The sequence below is a fragment of the Hylaeus volcanicus genome, chromosome 1, assembly GCF_026283585.1.
Source record: "Hylaeus volcanicus isolate JK05 chromosome 1, UHH_iyHylVolc1.0_haploid, whole genome shotgun sequence".
Lineage (NCBI taxonomy): Eukaryota > Metazoa > Arthropoda > Insecta > Hymenoptera > Colletidae > Hylaeus > Hylaeus volcanicus.
Genome location: NC_071976.1, coordinates 9,072,496 through 9,092,234, shown reverse-complemented (window position 1 = coordinate 9,092,234; position 19,739 = coordinate 9,072,496). Strand labels below are relative to the sequence as shown.

Below are 19,739 nucleotides of genomic sequence, written 5' to 3'. Positions count from 1 at the left end.
AATAGAACAAAGCTATTCAAAACTGAGCAATGCTAAGCAAAACTAAACAATGTTAAACGAAACCAAACTAAATCCAACCAGAACTATTCAAAACTGAGTAGAAGTACCCTAAACTGACTAAAGTGGTCTTCTTTCCCAGATGGAGCATCTAAGAGCGCGTATGGCGTGCGATTTCGCGCAGGAGGAATACTGAAGGAGGTGAAAGCTAATCGCGAAGTAATTCTATCAGCCGGTGCAATACAATCGCCGCAAGTGTTAATGTTATCTGGGATCGGACCTAAAGATCATCTAGAAAAAATGATGATCCCCGTGGTGCACGAGTTGCCAGGAGTTGGTGGAAATCTTCAAGATCACGTGGCGATGGGTGGTATGACATACTTGGTGGATCCACCAGAGGAATACACGGGTACCGATCCTTTCACATTCGTTCTACCGAAATCAGTTACCCCGGACACGATCAAGAAATTCGCAGTGAACCACACTGGGCCCTTATACTCGTTGCCTATGGCTGAGTCTATGGCTTTTATCAATACTAAGTAAGTATGAGTATGAAGGTATGAATCTGATTCTTCGACCCATTGACGATTCTGTCATGAAAATATACTGACGATATCGAAAAATGGTCTATTTTCAGCATGCGTCGAAAAAGATAAACTTTTAAATGTATTGTCGTGTCTTAAAAAATTATGGGACTGTTGGTATTTATTCGGTACATGTTGGGGAAGTTGTAATAACTACTTGTAAACATTGGAAATTCGGAGCAGAAATGGGCAAAATTCAACTCAACTAAAATAGATAACGAATCAAACCACCGTGTAGAAATGTATTATAAGATTTGTTCAATTAATTAATCTTCTAATTGCCCATCGAGAAATATTTCGTTCCATAAATCAGGTTCTAATTTTTATTCAACTAATGGATGAAACTACTATTAATCTTCTATCTGTTATTCTAAATTTGCATCTAGATAAGAATTTTGCCCACTTCGATAACAACTGTAAATTTTATTTCGAACAATAGTAAAATTTGTATAGTAAAATTTCGAACTATAAACATTTGTAAAATAATTAGTGACATTAGGTTTACGGACATTTCTTATTACTGGAGTAATGCTTTAGTAAGTGAAGTTGAGTTATTAAAATTAATAAAGAGAAATAAATAAATTAAGTAAAAATGAATTTGGATTTATGCTTGTCTCATTATATGAATAAAAGGTCGTGATAAATGGTTGACGAAAAGTGTAAATGGTTTTTCTGTAAAACCGTGTGAAATTTGAAATGGATCAAAATCACCGTGCTCCGTAAATCTAGTATTCACCGTTTCGTTCTCATAGACGTGTTATCTCGCGACGACGATACTGTTTGTATAAGGTCACAAACGTGTTATACCGCGCCGCGGTATCGGTCGTACAATGCCACGGACGACATATCCCGCGTGCTCCATTAAGAACTTTAATTCGGAAAGGCGGTCATTTTGGAAAGGATATATAATAAAGCAAAGCTTTGATTTAAGGATATTTGAAATATATTATTTCTCTGTATGGTACAATTCAAAGCAGGGAACTGCACATAACGCGACATTACAATTCTTGCAATAATAGCTGGTTTCTTTACGAACCGGTGTTGTAGAAATAATAAGAGAAATAATAAATTACAAATATCCTTAAATCAAAGCTTTGCCTTATTATATACCCTTTCCAAAATTACCGTCTTTCCGAATTAACACGTTGATTGCCAGACTAATACTCTTGAAAATTTCTACTGTGTTTAAATTTTGTTTACAGACTACTGGAAACTACGTAATCAGACATTTATTGTGGTATTTATTTTTGTGTCGTTATCGAAATTCAAGAATTTCATTAAAATTCATTTTCTTTGACACTTAACTTTTGGAATCAATTTTTGGAGCTCTTTAGTGAAAAGCACTGTCACCCATATATGGGTGACGTGGCGATCAACGTGTTAAAGTTCTTAATCTAATAATGGAGCACGCGAGATATGTCGTCCGTGGCATTGTACGACCGGTACCGCGGCGCGGTATAACACGTTTGTGACCTTATACAAATAGCATGGTTGTCGCGGGATAACACGTCTGCGACCAGATACAAACAGTATCGTCGTCGCGAGATAACACGTCCATGAGAACGAAACCGGTTAAGATGACCGTATATATCTAACAAATTTTTAAAATTAATAAAACTTACTTAGTTAATGTAACTTTATCAACGTATACTTTGGACGACAGTTTCCGAGGTAGAAGACTTCGAATTACAGATTGTAATTGTTTAAAGAATAGTATTATAAAAAGTCGATGAGATCGCCAAGTGAATTTATACAAGTCTGTGCTATTTTTAAAATTTAAATATTTACTATGTTATAACACACTATATCACTGTACACACTGTATCAGAAAAGTTCCTAGATCGGCGCGTGTAACCAAAGGCTACCCCTACTTCGATCGCGATAAATCGATGCAGATAACGTGACTACCCTACTCCGCGATCCGATCTAGACTGGCGTCTTTCTCTCTCGACTGCGCCGCGTGGAATCAGGGGAAGCGACCGCGTGGGGGGGCCCAACCCATAGACTAACCTGCTCAACGTGCTAAACAAGCCACGAGGGGTAGCGCCCTTCCCACGGTCATTTCCCCTTCCAAGCACCGAAATTAACAGCGAAATACAGAGTGTCCCAAAAGTCGGGGAGGAGCCGGAAATGGGGGGTAGCTGAGAAGATTCTGAACAACAATTTCCTTTGCAAAAATGTCGGATAGGGCTTCGTTAAGGAGATATTAAGTGAAAACCCCGACCAATCAGAGCGCGCGTAGACCGTTGGAGCGGCCGCGGTAGCGAAGGCTACGCGCTAGGTCGATGCTTCGATGCACGTCGAGTCACTTGTTCGCGTACAAGCGCGGCCGCCAGCGCGTAGCCTTCGCTACCGCGGCCGCTCCAACGGTCTACGCGCGCTCTGATTGGTCGGGGTTTTCGCTTAATATCTCCTTAACGAAGCCCTATCCGACATTTTTGCAAAGGAAATTGTTGTTTAGAATCTTCTCAGCTACCCCCCATTTCCAGCTCCTCCCCGACTTTTGGGACACCCTGTATACTACGGACTACGCAATAACGGAGCACAACCAACATTTTCTTACATAAAAATAAAAAGTGGAGGGGATTCTATCGGTCGAATCTGATCTGCATAGGCCTGTTGAAAGAGATACAGTGGGTGTAGAAAGTATTCGTACACCGATCAATTTCCGAAATAACTATGTAAATTGTAATTTATTAATTTATTTTTTATAAACAATGACATTCTACATATTCTCGGAAATGTCTAGAATAGATAGAGTACAAAAAAGATAGCTATTTATGTAAGTTGCGAAATTAACAAGAAAAAAACAATTAATCGATAGAAATGTTGAAGCAATAAGTATTCGCACAACTGTTTAATTTTTAAAACTTGATTTAAAAAAAGAGAAATTTACATTAATTTATAAGTATATAATACTTCCTTCGTAGGATTTCCTTATGATTTTATAATTATTGTAACTTTTCTAATCATTAAATTAACTAAATTATTAGTTATTCGAAGTGAGATCTTTTTCCATTCCTCTATTAGAACCTTTTTTAAAAGTACTTTCCTGGAAATTTGATGTTTTCTAATTTGCACGGAGCAATAAACTAATGTGTTTACGTTACAAACTCTACTTTAAATGGTTCGTCATAAGAATCGTACAAGTACTTTTCGCTTCTATACTTTTACCCACTTTTCGCATTTTTTTGTTAATTTCACAAATTATATTAACTAGTAAATTTTGTTTGGACTATATCTATCTTAGGGACTTCCAAGAATATGTAAAATATCATTGATTATAAAAAAAGAAGTTAAAACTAAAGTTTTTTGGGAAATTGATCGGTGTACGAATACTTTCTACACCCACTGTAGGTCTTCAAACATTTTCAAACATACTTCATAATTATAACTATACATGTATGTATTATGAAAATACAGGCATTACACGGTAGCGATTTATCATCCAGCTTGGACGTGCAAAATTGTATCTGCATATTATCTTATTCAGCGTTCATTTAGAAATATTTTATCAACGCAGGGGCTGAATTATACTTTCAGATATGCAAATGTTTCGGAGGATTATCCTGATATACAGATCTTCTTGTCGTCTGAAGCTGACAATACGGACGGTGGTCTCTTCGGGAAGAGGGTCTGCAATGTCGAGGACGAGTTCTATGGGCGATTATGCGAAAATATCCTGTATGAATATGCATACTGGGTTATTCCGCTACTTTTGAGACCTCGAAGCAGAGGATACGTCAAACTGCGATCGAAGAACCCAAACGATCATCCTATCATAGTTCCCAATTACTTTGAGGATCCCTATGATCTGGATGTCCTGGTAAACGAACAGGATAAATTATATATTTACAGGGAAGAGTCTAAAAAGAATGTTCAAGGAAGAATATTAGTCTAGATATGGATAGATTTTGGCATTTTTTAAATGTTATGAAAAGAGGAGAATTTAAGATATTTCTTAATAAACCTTACGTTGCTATTTGTATGGTATACAAATTTACGAATTTTGTTACATAAAACATTCGAAACGAATTTCATTGTCTTGATTAATGAGAACTAATTGCGATTAACCGTGTGATTATAAGTCGAATTAGAATACATGAATGATATCAAAATTAAGTAAAATAATAACACTTTGACTTGCATTATGATTACACTTGCATTCCACAGTAACATTGCAATGCAGTACATTGCAATGATAAAATCAGTATGTGCTAGAATCTTACCTAAGACTTGAAATATTAGGTTGTCCCGAAAGTTTCCTCCGCGAGTTGCACTCAATTATTTTATGTGGTCGTGTTTCTATAAATAGACAATCTAATTTCATAGATATTCATGTTGTAACAGTAATGGAGCAAAATGAATCGTGCACAATTCAGTGATGTAACATAAAACATAAAATATTGTGCATGTATTACTTAGTAATAAAGCGAAAGAATCTTTTGAGACAACCTAACATTTTTCTCTTTTCTCTGCCACACAAGAATTAACCAATAAAGTACAAGATACTGAAACAGTTTAACATCTGTGAATTTTTATTTGACACAGATAGAAGGAGCGAAGACCATTCACAAACTGAGCGAGACCCCAACGATGAGGAGATTGAATGCACGGATGAATCCAAACCGTGTCTTGGAATGCTCGTCTTTCGAATATTTATCGGACGATTATTGGCGATGTTTCGCTAGGCATTACACGATGACGATCTATCATCCATCTGGGACGTGCAAAATGGGCCCTGCGAGTGACTCCATGGCTGTGGTCGATTCTAGGTTAAAGGTTCATGGGATCGATGGACTACGAGTGATCGACGCATCGATTATGCCAAAAGTAGTATCTGGAAATACGAATGCCCCGACGATTATGATCGCTGAAAAGGGTGCTGACATGATTAAGGAGGATTGGAAATATAAATGATATTATTGTACATTGTGAATAATGCGAATTAAAATTCAATTATACCAAAATTATAACGAAGCCTTTATTTTGTCGAATGGATTTCGTATTCCTTAACAGACTTACAGTCAATCCCATAAGTATTCGTAGTCTTTATTTCTATTGAAGACATTTGTCTAAATTAATTGATAGGTTTGAAGTTTCCAAATACATTTTTTATTATAAATATATACATGTATGCAGACTATTTATGTACATATTTATAATGAATCATTTATTTGGGGACATCAAACCTGCCAAGAATGAATATCATCAGCCTGGACTAGGTGACAGTACTTTCTACTAAGGAATTAAATAAATTAATTTTGGAGAAGAGATGTGCAAAATTACACTGACTGTAAATTTCCAGGAATAGTTTGGCAGCCAACGTATTATTGTAAACAACGCGTAGCACGCTCGTGGTTTGTTGACCGCAGTATATTCAAAACTCGTAGAATCTTATTATCACTTGAAGTAAATCATGGATTTTATTTAGAAATTAAACTGAAATGTTATTGATTTATTATTTATTTCAAAATAATAAACTTTTGTGAGGAATATCTATCCACAATTATTAGCACTTATTGTTTGTTGTTTAACCATCTATGGGCCCGTGAAATTTTCCGATCACATGCTAATATATCGAGGTTCGAATGGTATTATTTTACCAAATAATTTTAGTTTTTTTCACAAGATGACGTATGCATCTTTATTATATAATGTCTCTGATAACCAATAACAATATTGATGGCGGTTGGCAGCACCATCAACCTGAAATATCAAACTAATCCCTTGGAAGTTGTTTGCAGAATTAATTAAATATATATATATATCTTGGGTTATAATATATTTTTAACATTATAATCTGTACAAAGTTGAAAAAGTGTGACAAGTAGAAATCATGAAGCACTTGTAATGGGGAAGCAACTGCAATCCCATTCGCGAAGAATGGCGTCAATGGCGGAAAATAATTGCCTTTCGTACTTTTCCATAAAAAGAAATTGTTACGAAACTTATGTCCATGAGCCTAACAACTAGAAACATCCATACATACAAAGTAAATTATCGTAGAAGCCGGACTCTTGCAACGCGATGAATAAATTTCAACAACCCATGTATGACACTGTTAAACACACTTACATAACTAGACAGAGCCATTTGCAAGAGTAACAACAATAAGCATTTATGTAAACATTTCTATACGTATGTGTGTGGCCTTTTTATGCAGTAGTTCCGTGAAAACGAGTTCAGTTGCTATTAGAAAGAGTTGCATTCTTTTTTTTTACAGGGGAATTTTGAGGTACTATTGTTTAAATGCTTTGATTTTTACGACAGATCATTGTCATTATTCGCGTGTCAGAGGCGACTGTTGACAATTCCATGACAGTGGACGACTACCATTTTGTTTCCTTTACACCAACTCGTTGTCGATCTTGCATTTAAGGTAAGAATCTCTTATTTTGTCATCTATCCTTTTCTTTTCTATGCTTATTTTCTTTTTTACATTACTGCACAAAATGATGGTAGCTTTAGTATAGTGGAATCATCACGCAGATATTATAAAAGGGATGCAAAGAGCAGAGGATGAAGATTAAATTAAATATTGTGTTTATTAGAGAAGATAAAAAAAGGTTTCAGGTGAAAAATTCCGTAAAATTGCTCTAAAATACTTCAAACAATGGATCTGTACCAGAAAAAATTTGAAAATGACAAGGAATGACTATGTCACTATTTATTGACGAATTTTACTCAAAGTCGAATTAGATAAAATTAGAAGAGTCATTACAATTTATTTAGATGTATAGATGTAATTCTGTTAACAAACATCACTAAACGCATGTATACAAACATATATGCACACGAACATTAAACGATTTAATTTCTTTAATACAATAGTTGAAATAGTAAAATCTTTCTTTTAAATATTAAAAATAAAATGAGTAGCTCTAATATTAAGGTATTGTTTCTCTCATATATTGAAACATTTTTTAAACGTTCTTCATTCGTTTAAATTTTCACTGTTCGTCGAAAAATGTAAGGTTTAGTTTCATGCAATTATTGAAATTATAATTATTTGAAATTACAGTTTACTCAGTGTGTAGTCTAAACATTCATTTATCAATTGATTGATCATTGATCAAATGATTGGATTGATTCCTTTCTCATCCGTTTGTTCATTCTTTCCCAGCAATGACACATTGTTTGAGCGATGATTCAACAATGTCAACGACACCACACGTGTCGATCTAACTTGAAATAAGTAAATATGACACAACAAGGTGATAAGGTCGTTTCGAAATTAGAAAACATTACGTTCACGTATCATAAACCTTGAAAAATTACGTATTACGTGTAAAACACGTGTTATTAATAAATGGCCATATAAAAAGATCCCAATGAAAACCGATGAAAACATAGTCGTAACGGTCTCAATGATTAATTTTCATTTTCCAAGCCAAACACGCAAGTGTCCGATAACTTACGTACGACAATATGTATATCAAACGTTGCAAGAAGAGTGACAAATGATAATTGGAAAGTATTAAATTGACATAAGAAGTATACATTGAATGGAAAATATGTTAAATTTCCTCTTAGACAGCAACTGGATAAATACTACACAATAAAACTATTAATAAAGCCAACCTAATCCATCTATATCGAGTTTCTTTTACAAATTTTTATTACAATTTTCAATAACAATTATTATAAAATAGGAAGACTAATGAATCCATCTGTATCAAGTTCATTTTTAAAATTTTTATTACAATTTTCAATGATAATTAGTAAAATACGAACTTGCGATGCATTTACTTTGATACTTCGGGGTGATCATGCTGTCAATCGTTATCAATATTATTGATAATATCATTATTATTGATTATCATTGATTATATCATTATTATTGGTTATCAGAGGCATTATATAATTAAGACGAATATATTATCTTGTGAGAAACTCGATTTAAAATACTTTAAACAATGGATATGTATCAGGAAAAATTTGAAAATAACAAGGAATAACTATGTCACTATTTATGGACGGACTTTACATAAAATTAATTTGGTAGAATCTCGACATATTAGCATGCGATCTGAAGATTAGAGCTCATAGATGGTTTAATTGATTTTGCCCCTTGTCTCTCTAATTTCAAAGCCATATTACTGCGTTCAACAGTCAGATATGCATTGTCTTTGGTAGCTCCAATCTCGAATTAAACAAAGTTTGTTCTATAACATAGCCGCAACCCGTACCAACAAATAAATCATAACATCGATTCTTCACAGTGATTCGCTAACTATTGAAAACGATGCCACCCACTAGTGAGATAATCGCAGGAGTACAAGTGGCGGCAACCGTAACGTCAGTACTGATGTCCATCACGCTTATGAAGTCGCTCATTACCGTTCTGAGACCCGATATCACTGATGCTGAAAACAGAATACAACCCGTGCCTTTTTCGGAGATCAAATCCAGTTATGATTACATCCTAATCGGGGGCGGTGCAGCAGGCTGCGTGTTGGCCAATCGATTAACGGAAAATGATACTTGTACAGTGCTAATGCTGGAGGCTGGCCCTGACGAACCTGAAGTATGCGACGTGCCCTACGCGTATAACACCCTACAGGGCACAGAAGCGGATTGGCAGTTTAAAACAGAATCTTCGAACACGTCATGCTTGGCGATGCAGGACCACAGGTGCAGCTGGCCAAGAGGAAAGGTAGTGAAACATTTATTTTCGGTGTGAAATAAATAAAATCTAGAAACGCGGTAGCGTCTCGACGCCAAGTACATGAAAAAATTATAGTATATTTAATTGTTATCGATAAACACCAGGGATTCGAACCACTGCTGAACCCTAACCCAAACCCGGTTAATGAAGGGAAGGTTACTGTAACCCGTACTAACCACGAAGGAACGGTTCTTGGATTGTAGGAAGAGCGGGTTAACCTGCTCGGAGTGGATTACTAGTAGAAGAAGACATCCTAGACATCCAGACAAGTCAAAGATATGTGAACTTACAGGCAATATTCAAATCAAATGAAACTAGATTGTTTAAAATGTACGAGTATATAATGAATATAGGACACACACGTTCACTACACGTTCGAAGGTAAGACTGACGAATGTTTATCATTCGCCCGATTGTCACAGTTGCTAGTGTTGGGGTTCCCACAAAACTCATAACATGTCCGGTCAAAATAGGGATTCCTTCAAGTGACTCTTTATGCCAATACATGTATTATTCAAGATGTACTATTCATACATGTACTGGGCAAGTGTTTACGTTCCCGTTCTGCTACATAAGTACAGTAAACGAGTAGTAAATACGAGTAAATGTAAGCACTTGCACGACCTTCTTCTCGCGGATGGACAGTAGAGTAGAAAACAGACAATATTGAAATAAAATTGATTACCGTTTAGAAACATGGTAATAACTATGGTTTTTACTGTATTATTATAATTGTATTATATAACCGGGTTACTCGGGTTACAGATGTCTTGCGTTACCTGGTTAGATGGGTTATTCTATAATACGAAGTACCGGAACCCGGTACGGGTTAGGGTTCGAATTCCTGATAAACACATATCACGCAATTACAAATTTTAAGGCAAACACTCGATGAAAGTTTTATGAAAACGTCTTAGGCCCTCGGAGGAAGTACTATACTAAACGGCATGATCTACATCCGCGGCAACAAGAAAGATTACGACACCTGGGAGGAGTTGGGTAATCCAGGATGGAGCTACAAGAGCGTGTTTCCTTATTTCAAGAAGTCTCAGGACATGAGGATCGACGAATTCGAAGGGTCCCCTTACCACAGTACAGGTGGACTCCAGACCGTGGAATACTTCAAGTATCGTACACCAGTAGTTGACTACCTGGTGAAGGCAGGCCCTGAAATGGGATACGAAGTCGTGGATTCAAACGGACCGAAGCAAACTGGATTTATGGTCTCGCAAAGCACGGTGAGGGATGGGCTGCGTTGCAGCACCGAGAAGGCTTTCCTTCGACCTGCTTCGAAGAGGAAGAATCTGCATGTCAGTGTAAACTCGTTGGTGGAGAAGATTTTGGTGCGCGAAGGCGAGTATGCTGGATTTATTTTCGATTTATTATTTATTCATTTATTTATTTCCGATTTTTTTATTTCCAATTAACCTTTACTGTCGTATACTATTGTATTACGTTCATAGTATGGAGATCCTAGAAGAAATTCTACTAAACGATCGTAATGTAAATTAACGTTTCATTATAACTCAATAAAACTCAATGAAACTGGGCAAAACTGAACAAGAAATGAACAAAACTAAACTAAGTAGAACAAACCTGTCCAGAACTAAATACAACTCAACAAAACCTGACAAAATTTAAGAAAACATAACGAAACCCAACAGAACTCGATAGAATTGAATAAAACTCTACAAAATTGAAGAACATTAGTCAAAACTAAACTAGATAGAACAAACCTACCCAAACCTACCCAAACCTACCCAAACCTACCCAAACCTATCAAAAATTGAACAATGTTTCTTTCTTTGATTCGCAGAAGGGGACAAGAAAATTGCATACGGAGTGCAAGTCCGTGTGGATGGAGCGCTGAAGGAGGTGAAAGCTGATCGCGAAGTTATCCTATCAGCTGGTTCGCTACAATCGCCTCAAGTGTTGATGTTGTCCGGTATTGGACCCAAAGATCACCTGCAAGAAATGGGAATTCCTGTGGTACACGATTTGCCAGGCGTGGGCCAGAATCTTCAGGATCACGTGGGAATGAGTGGTTTGACTTACTTGGTGGACCCGCCAGAGGACTACAAGGGCGACTACCCTTTCACGTTCAACGTGCCAACTTCTATTACCCCTAAGGCGGCCATGGACTTCGCTATGAACCGCAGCGGACCTTTCTACTCGTCAGTCTTCACCGAAGCTATAGCTTTCGTCAACACCAAGTGAGTGTACATGATATATATATATTTTTTTTTAAGCAACTGTGATCTTTGTTTTAAAGTAATGTTCTATCTTTTGATATTCTTTTTTTAGCTGCATTCTTGTATACCATATTTACTCAAGATTTTAGATAAAATTTTGAAACGTAAACATAAGGTGTTGTTATATAATATAATATATTATTATAAGATATAATCAGTTAAAAAATTTGGCTAATTTACTAATCAGCAATGGCGCCTAATATTTTTATGAATGTACCTAACGAACACTCCTTTCATCAGGTATGCAAATGCGTCAGACGACTATCCTGATGTTCAGTTTCTTCTTTCCCCCGATGCTGACATTAACAACGCTTGCCTCGATGGGCTTAAGCAGAAAGAAAACGAATTCCACGAGAGCTGGTGCGATGATATCCTTCACAGATATGCGTACTCGGTCACTGCGCTTCTTTTGAGACCTAGAAGTGCCGGATACGTCAAGTTGCGATCCACGGATCCGCAAGAACACCCGATACTAGTTTCCAATTACTTCAAGGATACTCATGATCTGGATGTACTGGTAAGAGAAACTACTGCCTTGCATAAATAAAAGAACCTGAGGGGAACAATTAAAGGGTTAGGGCTGGATTAGGAAACATCACTATGAGGGATACTAGAAGGCAATGTCTGTGAGGTTTTGGAACAAAAGTATAGCTAGTTAGGCTAGCATTGAATTATTTGTTGACGTATTATGAAATATTATATAAATATTAATCAGAAAATGATCTTAATATATAAAATAAAATCGCATAATACTGATGTTATCAAGATAACAAAATATTACTGATGGTAAAGTGCTAAGAAGGAATTCTAAAAGGGATTAGGTGATGAAACAGTTTCATTAAAGTTTCTTATCTAGGCTCTAGATCCAACTTCAATCCCTGAATACTTGCTTCTTGAGATACAGTTACTATAACAAGAGATCATCTAAAGTTCATATTTATCTTTCACTTACTTCTCTATATATCCATTATCACACTCAAATGCTGCAAGTAATCACATGCTAGAATCTAAACAGAGAAACGAAGCTCTTCCATCTCTTCCTGTCACACAAGTATCTATTAAGACTCAGACAATAATTTCCCAATTGATACTTGAAAAAATCTCCAAAGACTATAACGATTAAGGATGTGCTAACGTGCTAACCTTGGATTTTTAATTAATATAGATAGACGGAGCGAAGATCGCGCACAAAATAAGCGAGACTCCAACGATGAAGAAACTGAACGCTCGACTACATCCAAACCCTCACAGTGATTGCGATAAATTCGAGGTGATGTCGGATGACCATTTGAAATGCCTTGCTAGACATTTCACAAGGACAATTTATCACGTATCCGGAACATGTAAAATGGGTCCCGCGAATGACTCCATGGCTGTGGTGGATCATAGATTGAGGGTTCACGGGATTAATGGATTACGTGTGATCGACACTTCGATCATGCCAAACGTCGTTTCTGGGAATACAGTTGCGCCGACGATCATGATCAGTGAAAAAGGAGCCGACATGGTCAAGGAAGATTGGAAAATGTAAAAGGAATAAATTTTCCTCGGTTTTTGAATGAATTTGGGTAATGATAGATTATTAATACTGATAGTTGATCAGACTATTTGGAAGGAGTAACTTTTGCACACTGTTATTACTGTTATTAGGGTCATTGGAAGTTTCGAGCGTTTCCTCAAACTGCATACGGTAAACAAATGTTTAACAACAAAACTAATAAGTTTTAGTAGGTAAAGACTAGAATTGAAAAGTCTATCATAAAGTGTTAATTGACGAAGATTAGAATTATGGTAATAACATAAATGCCCCTGTTACATTTGTTTTGGATGTCAGCTGTCAATTTTAACAAAATTATATGAAAGTGCACAGTGAAAATTTGAACGAGAACTGCAGTTTTACGACGTATTATTAACTATTCTGAAGATATCTTGTCTTTCTTATTCTGTACAATAAAGTTGAGTATGACCACGTTATCCCAAGTTTCTCTGTATACAGAACAATGTGATGTAATTCGTTTGCTTGGAATAAGATAACCCACAGAAATAAAAATTTAGCACGTAATCTGCTGTACTAACATTTTTACACGCCTATCCCTCGGTTTACTTGAAGTTATTTTTACACGTTTTTCAAAATAATGAATTATCACGAATTGAAACTGCTAAAGACAAGAATTTATATTTGTACAGTTAATTTCTGAATCATTTAAAATTTGTTTAAACATATGTGAAACATGAATTATGTATGTTATATCATTCACTTCTTGATCTACTAGCCACGTTACTATCGTCTCGAAATAAGGAGCTGTTTTCCACCTCGATATAAGCAACTCGCTATCCCCACCCGTTTGTTTCAAGTTTGTTTCAAGATTAGTGGAAAGAGCACAGAACATGTATAATGCTTTTTTTCTCTCTGGAATGTGTATTCTCCAAAACAATAGTTTGATTTAGGTATTTTTCCATAAACTCGTTAAGAAACGCATATAGTTGACCTTAACGTTAATCACGTATATTCAGTCACGCAAAGTAAGGTAACGTATAGTATGGTCACATTACTGCAGTGACCAATTTCTAACAATAGCTATTAATCACATTTATATAACGCTATATATGTAGAAACAGTTGCAATAGTAGCAACAATAGAGTATCACCATTTGTATAAACATTTCGATACGTAAACGCTCCTTTTTATGCAGTAGTTCTGTGTAAGTTGCTTCAGTTTCTGTTGAGAAACGATTACTGAACTCGTTTCTTATTGTAGGGATTTCGGGGTAATATCGTCGTTATTGTTCAAATGCTTCGAACATTTCGAAGGAGTAATTTTTTATATTAATCTTAGGCCCCGTTACAACTGTTGACAATTCTACAACAGCGGATAAGAGGCGGATGATCTCTACGTTGTCAACTTCCATCTTAAGGTGAGTCTATTGTTTCTGGTTCTGAGGTAAGGTAAAATTAATTGCTCCGCCATTAATGCATACAATTACGATACCTTTAACGGAAGGGACTCGTCGTGCAGATATTTTCAAGATGCAAAAGCAACCTTGGTTAAGCATAAAGGATGCACGCTTTAATTGTTTTAATTTGTTGCTTTACACTCAGAGATGAGCGCAATGATCGTTTCAGCACTCGACGTGCAAGCGAACCATGTTTCCTATTATTCCCTATCGCAGTCGTTTTGCGTGTCGATATATTTTTTTGGAAGATTCTGTTTGCGTTAATTAAGAAAATATACCGTTTGTATTGGCTTTCACTGTTCGTTGAAAAACGTGTATTTTGGTGCTTTTGTCAAAGTCATCGTACGAAAGAAAACTATAACTCTATAAATAAAATGATGAAACACCCTGTGTATGGTTTCGATACTCAATTGACAACAGTGACGTAGTATTGTTACAAGTGGTGATTCGTCAATGTTAACAACATAAAACATGTAGAAGAATGCTTGCTTCCAGAACAATGGCAGAAAGACCATAGATCATCGTGCTTGAATTTATGTTATGATTTATACATTAAGACACCGTGTGGCACATTGACAAATGCCTTTCTTCTTAATTCAAATGAATAAAATGTTTAAAACCGCGTTCGTGAGGAGCGCGTATGTATTTTCTTTCGTCATATCTGACTCATACCCAAATAAGAAAATATTAACAAACTCTGTTTTCCAACGCCCTGCAATACAATAAGGTACAGATTGCGATTTCGAATTGTCACAGTGGTAACTCAATCGTTAGAAACCATGGCGATTATTCCATTACTCTCTGGGACCCATGTAGCGACGATCTTGGCGCCAGTGCTGGTTTCCGTAGCGATTATGAACTCGCTCATCAGTGTACTCAGGCCCGACATCGGCGATCGTGAGAACAGAATCAAGCCAATAAGTGCCGGAGAGATGAAAACCGATTACGATTTCATAGTAGTCGGGGGTGGCGGAGCTGGCGCGGTAGTGGCTAATCGTTTATCGGAAATCGACAAGTGGTCGGTGCTTCTGTTGGAAGCTGGTCCCGACGAACCAGAAATATGCGATGTGCCTTTCGCGTACAACTTCCTGCAGGGAACACCGTTGGATTGGCAATTCAAACCGGAACCCTCGAACGCGTCGTGTCTAGCCATGAAGAACCACCAGTGCACGTGGCCAAGAGGCAAGGTACAGTAGAATCTTTGTTATCTGGTAGGAATTCAAACTGAATCTCGATGAAATGGGTTTGTGATGGATTAGGGACGTCAAATTCTTGTTATTTTTGAGGATTTTGAAATTTTAGTCGGTTACATTTCAATCTAAATTTGTCAACTTCCCTTGGGATTTGGAACCCTTGGGGGTCTTTTTAACACTCGATAGTAAAGTCGAACTGCTCGTTATGCTATTCCAACTTAGCTATTAGAAACAGAAATTTCAAGAAAATTTTATTAAATAAAATGATGTTTAATTCTGGATCAAATTCTCAACATCGAAGCTACTAATGCATATCTCTTCAAAATACTGGAATATATTTGAAATTAAAGTGAGTTGGGCCAAGGGGATAATTCATCAATATTTATTAAAAATCACTGTTGATCAAGTAAGTGATTTTATAAAAATCTAGAAATACGAAAATCAAAATGATGGGTTTGATAGTTCTACTAAATACTAAAATATACTTAAAATTAAAGTGGGTTGGGTCAAGGGAATAATTTCAAAAAGAAACCAAGAACACACTGAGTGGTTTGGTATTTCTAATGTCGAGAAATCCTACAAGCCACAATAATAAACCCCCATTTCCATAATTAATGTATATAAAATGAATACACAGTAAAAGATGAACTGACTCGATTGCATTAGAAACATAAACAATAGGAAAAACCTTATATCAGATAAAATGATATTTAATCCTACCCAAAAAACATTCTTCAATCAATTATAAATTATGAAGTGAGTACTTGAATTTGTAACTTGTATTAAAGTTGTTTTTCAAACAAATTCCTTGTCAAAATTAAATTCTCATTGAAATGTTACAGGCACTCGGGGGAACTACTATTCTAAACGGTATGATGTACAGCCGTGGCAACAAGAAAGATTACGATTACTGGGCGGCGCAGGGCAATCCAGGATGGGAACACGACAGCATTTTCAAATATTTCAAGAAATCTCAAGACATGAGGATCGACGAATTCAAAGGATCCTCCTATCACAGCACTGGCGGAGGACTGAGCATCGAACATTACAGATATCGTACACCTATAACTAATCACTTGGTGAACGCTGGTACCGAGATGGGATACGAAATACTGGATGCGAACGCTGGAAAACAAAGTGGATTTATGATATCGCACAGCTTTCTGAGAGACGGGCTGCGTTGCAGTACTGCCAAGGGTTTCCTTCGCCCAGCTTCCAAGAGGGAGAATCTGCATGTCGGTATACTATCAATGGTGGAGAAGATTTTAATTCGTACAGGCGAGTATTATTAGCCCTTTGACCCTCAAAGGTCACAAATTCTGGAAATAACGCGCCGGTCACAGGGGGTCCCAATGACCCCAGCCATGTTTAAACGACTTCCGCGTTGCCAGTATCGTTCCGAACGACTCATAAAAATTCAGGATATTAGTTTAAACCTTTCAGAATGAGAATATCATGGCAAAAAATTTGTATCAAGTTTTCAAAATGTCGAAAAAAATCAGTAAGGAGGCAATGAATGATTCAGTAAAATTGAACGAAACTAAACTAAATGGGACAAAGCTGTCCAGAAATGAACAAAATTAAAGGAACCACAAGGAGCCTCGATAAAACTCAATAAAACCTGATAAAACTGAACGAAACACAAAAGAAACCACTAAAATTGAACAACACTAGTCAAAATTAAACAAAACTGTATAAAAGAAAATTAACTGGAACGAAAGTATCCAAACTTGCCCCCAAACTGAACGATTGCCTTTTTTGATTCACAGAAGAGGAGAAGAAAGTTGCATACGGAGTGCAATTCCGTGTGGATGGAGCGCTGAAGGAGGTGAAAGCTAATCGCGAGGTTATCCTATCAACTGGTTCGCTACAATCGCCGCAACTGTTGATGCTGTCTGGTATCGGTCCCAAGGAACATTTGGAAGAAGTAGGAGTCTCCGTGGTGGTAGACGCACCCGGCGTGGGCCAGAATCTTCAGGACCACGTGGGTGTGGGTGGTTTGACCTACTTGGTGGATCCACCAGCGGACTACAAGGGTGACTATCCTTTCACATACATTCTGGCAGATACTGTTACTCCGCAAGCTGCTGTGGAGTTCGCTGTAGACCACACTGGACCCTTTTACGGGGCATACTTCACCGAAGCTACCGCTTTTGTCAACACCAAGTAAGCTTCTCGCATTATAACATATTTTGCGAATTTTTTAGCACGATAAAAATGGAGAAGTATGCTTTTACTTTTTCTCTTTTAATTAGACACATTATTATATCTAGAGACACGATAGCGTCTCGGCGCCAAGTACATAAAAAATTATACGCCACCGTGTATACTGGCGCTGGCGTTACCACGTATCTTTTACTCGTAAAACTGCGATTCCAACCTAACCCGAAACTTCTGTCATTAATATCTCGTCACGCCTGCTGTATTTTCTAAATCCAAAGGCATCGTATTATACACACATTTAGTGAAACAAACTGTTTTCAGATACGCAGACCCCGCTGACGATTACCCCGACATTCAGTTTCTGATTTCCTCGGATGCCAGCGTCGTTCACGGTTGTCTCAATGCAATTATGCAAATCGAAGACGAATACCACGCGAAGTGGTGCGAGGATATCCTGAAGCAACATTCGTACTCGATCACCCCTCTCAATTTGAGGCCTAAAAGCAAAGGATACATCAAGTTGCGCACAACGGATGTCAATGACCATCCGGTCATCGTTTCCAACTTTTTCCAGGATCCGAATGATATCGAAGTTCTGGTAAGAGAACATAGCACTCGTAAGAAATATATGCTCCAACAAATATAGGACTCCTAATGTTTAAGAACGTGCTAACATCCATGAATTTTTGAATAATTTCCAAGTTGGATCGATCGTAAGAAGGTTTCAACAAAAGGAAATTTTAGAAGATTTTTATTCACCGATAGCAAAAATGCAAACTCGTATAATTCATATATAGCTTATAAGAATTGTATAGAAAAATTTGGAAACGATCATTCGACCGGTCGTAGTAGGTTTAGTGTTAATGTGATGAATTTCTAAATTAACAGATCGAAGGAGCGAAAATTGCACACAAACTGAGCGAGACCCCAACGATGAAGAAATTGAACGCTCGAGCACATCACAACCCTATCAATGCTTGCGCTGGATTTGAGATGATGTCTGACGACTATCTGAAATGCCTCTCCAGATATTTCACAAGGACAATTTATCACGTATGCGGAACGTGCAAAATGGGTCCCGCGAATGATTCCATGGCTGTGGTCGACCCCAGACTGAAGGTGCATGGCGTTAGTAGACTACGTGTGATCGATGCTTCGATCATGCCGAGAGTCACTTCTGGAAACACACAAGCAGCGACGATAATGATCGCTGAAAAGGGCGTTGACATGATTAAGGAAGACTACGGGGTATTGTAAATTTGAATGTGAATGATTAATTTTTTCGTTAAGAATTCGAACGTAAAACGTACATCGCGTGTTATTAACAACTACTGTGAAGGTGTAAATAAAGACGGAACCGATATCGTTAAGGACGAAAGAACTGTAAAAATATGATGATGAATAATAATGCGAATGGTTTCTTGTTATAAGAATTGTTGGAGTTTTTGCAAGAATAAAAGATTGTTTTACGATAAGATAATGTTGTGTAATTTTTGTATACCCTTTTTGGTGAATACATGTTGTGTAGATAAATTTTCAGAGAAATACAAATTTATTCAATTTAACGTTATGTAATTATTGTATGCGCAGCGATAAGAGGTGATTTACCTTATTTCAACCACATAATTTTTAATAATTATTATTGGTCTAAGTGAATTCAAATTTTTAAAATATTTTATTAATTTATCCAAATGCAATTTCTTAAATATCTCGAAACAAGAAATATACGGTTTAGAAGACCTGTTAGCCCACTTTCATAATTATGGGCACAATTTCTTATGACCGTTTTTCTGCAGTAAAAGCATACATACAATTTAGTTGTATAATAACGTAGATACCTTTACATGAATTTCAACTATAGTTATCACCATGTGACTTAATATTTATACGTTCCGTCTAACGCAGTCGTTCAGTGTCATTTAGTT

General features: G+C 36.7%; 4 protein-coding genes across 7 annotated transcripts in view; 3 read left to right on the top strand and 1 right to left on the bottom strand.

The window, feature by feature from the left end:
* LOC128885230 (glucose dehydrogenase [FAD, quinone]-like) overlaps positions 1 to 5,791 on the top strand; it is an 8,811-nt gene extending 3,020 nt beyond the window's left edge. Inside the window, exons 3-5 of the mRNA XM_054139164.1 lie at positions 140 to 536; positions 4,125 to 4,407; positions 5,133 to 5,791. Of these exons, the coding sequence (XP_053995139.1) occupies positions 140 to 536; positions 4,125 to 4,407; positions 5,133 to 5,501 (1,049 nt within the window). The 3' untranslated portion in view covers positions 5,502 to 5,791. The remainder of the gene's footprint in view (positions 1 to 139; positions 537 to 4,124; positions 4,408 to 5,132) is intronic.
* The window catches only part of LOC128872082 (flotillin-2), a 150,442-nt gene that overhangs the window by 29,944 nt on the left and 100,759 nt on the right, over positions 1 to 19,739 (bottom strand). The window contains exon 1 of one of the 3 annotated variants that reach the window (XM_054114424.1): positions 2,204 to 2,675. The exons of the other annotated variants lie outside the window; for them this stretch is intronic. The gene's annotated coding sequence lies outside the window, so the exon portion shown is untranslated. Of the gene's footprint in view, positions 1 to 2,203; positions 2,676 to 19,739 lie in introns of those variants that run through there. 3 annotated transcript variants of the gene reach the window in all.
* LOC128872020 (glucose dehydrogenase [FAD, quinone]-like) lies at positions 6,775 to 13,566 on the top strand. 2 transcript variants are annotated; one of them, XM_054114295.1, is made up of 7 exons: positions 6,775 to 6,963; positions 8,807 to 9,240; positions 10,170 to 10,605; positions 11,069 to 11,465; positions 11,745 to 12,021; positions 12,670 to 13,072; positions 13,155 to 13,566. In XM_054114295.1, exons 2-6 carry the CDS (start codon positions 8,830 to 8,832, stop codon positions 13,033 to 13,035), a joined length of 1,887 nt encoding a protein of 628 aa, XP_053970270.1. In that variant the 5' UTR covers positions 6,775 to 6,963; positions 8,807 to 8,829; the 3' UTR covers positions 13,036 to 13,072; positions 13,155 to 13,566. The 2 variants fall into 2 exon arrangements, with proteins under 2 accessions (XP_053970270.1, XP_053970259.1); XM_054114284.1 differs by having other exon boundaries at positions 12,670 to 13,566.
* On the top strand, positions 14,252 to 19,294 carry LOC128872014 (glucose dehydrogenase [FAD, quinone]-like). The gene is made up of 7 exons (XM_054114272.1): positions 14,252 to 14,272; positions 14,341 to 14,419; positions 15,215 to 15,645; positions 16,494 to 16,929; positions 17,421 to 17,817; positions 18,136 to 18,412; positions 18,703 to 19,294. The coding sequence occupies exons 3-7, from the start codon at positions 15,238 to 15,240 to the stop codon at positions 19,069 to 19,071; spliced, it is 1,887 nt and encodes a 628-aa protein (XP_053970247.1). The 5' UTR covers positions 14,252 to 14,272; positions 14,341 to 14,419; positions 15,215 to 15,237; the 3' UTR covers positions 19,072 to 19,294.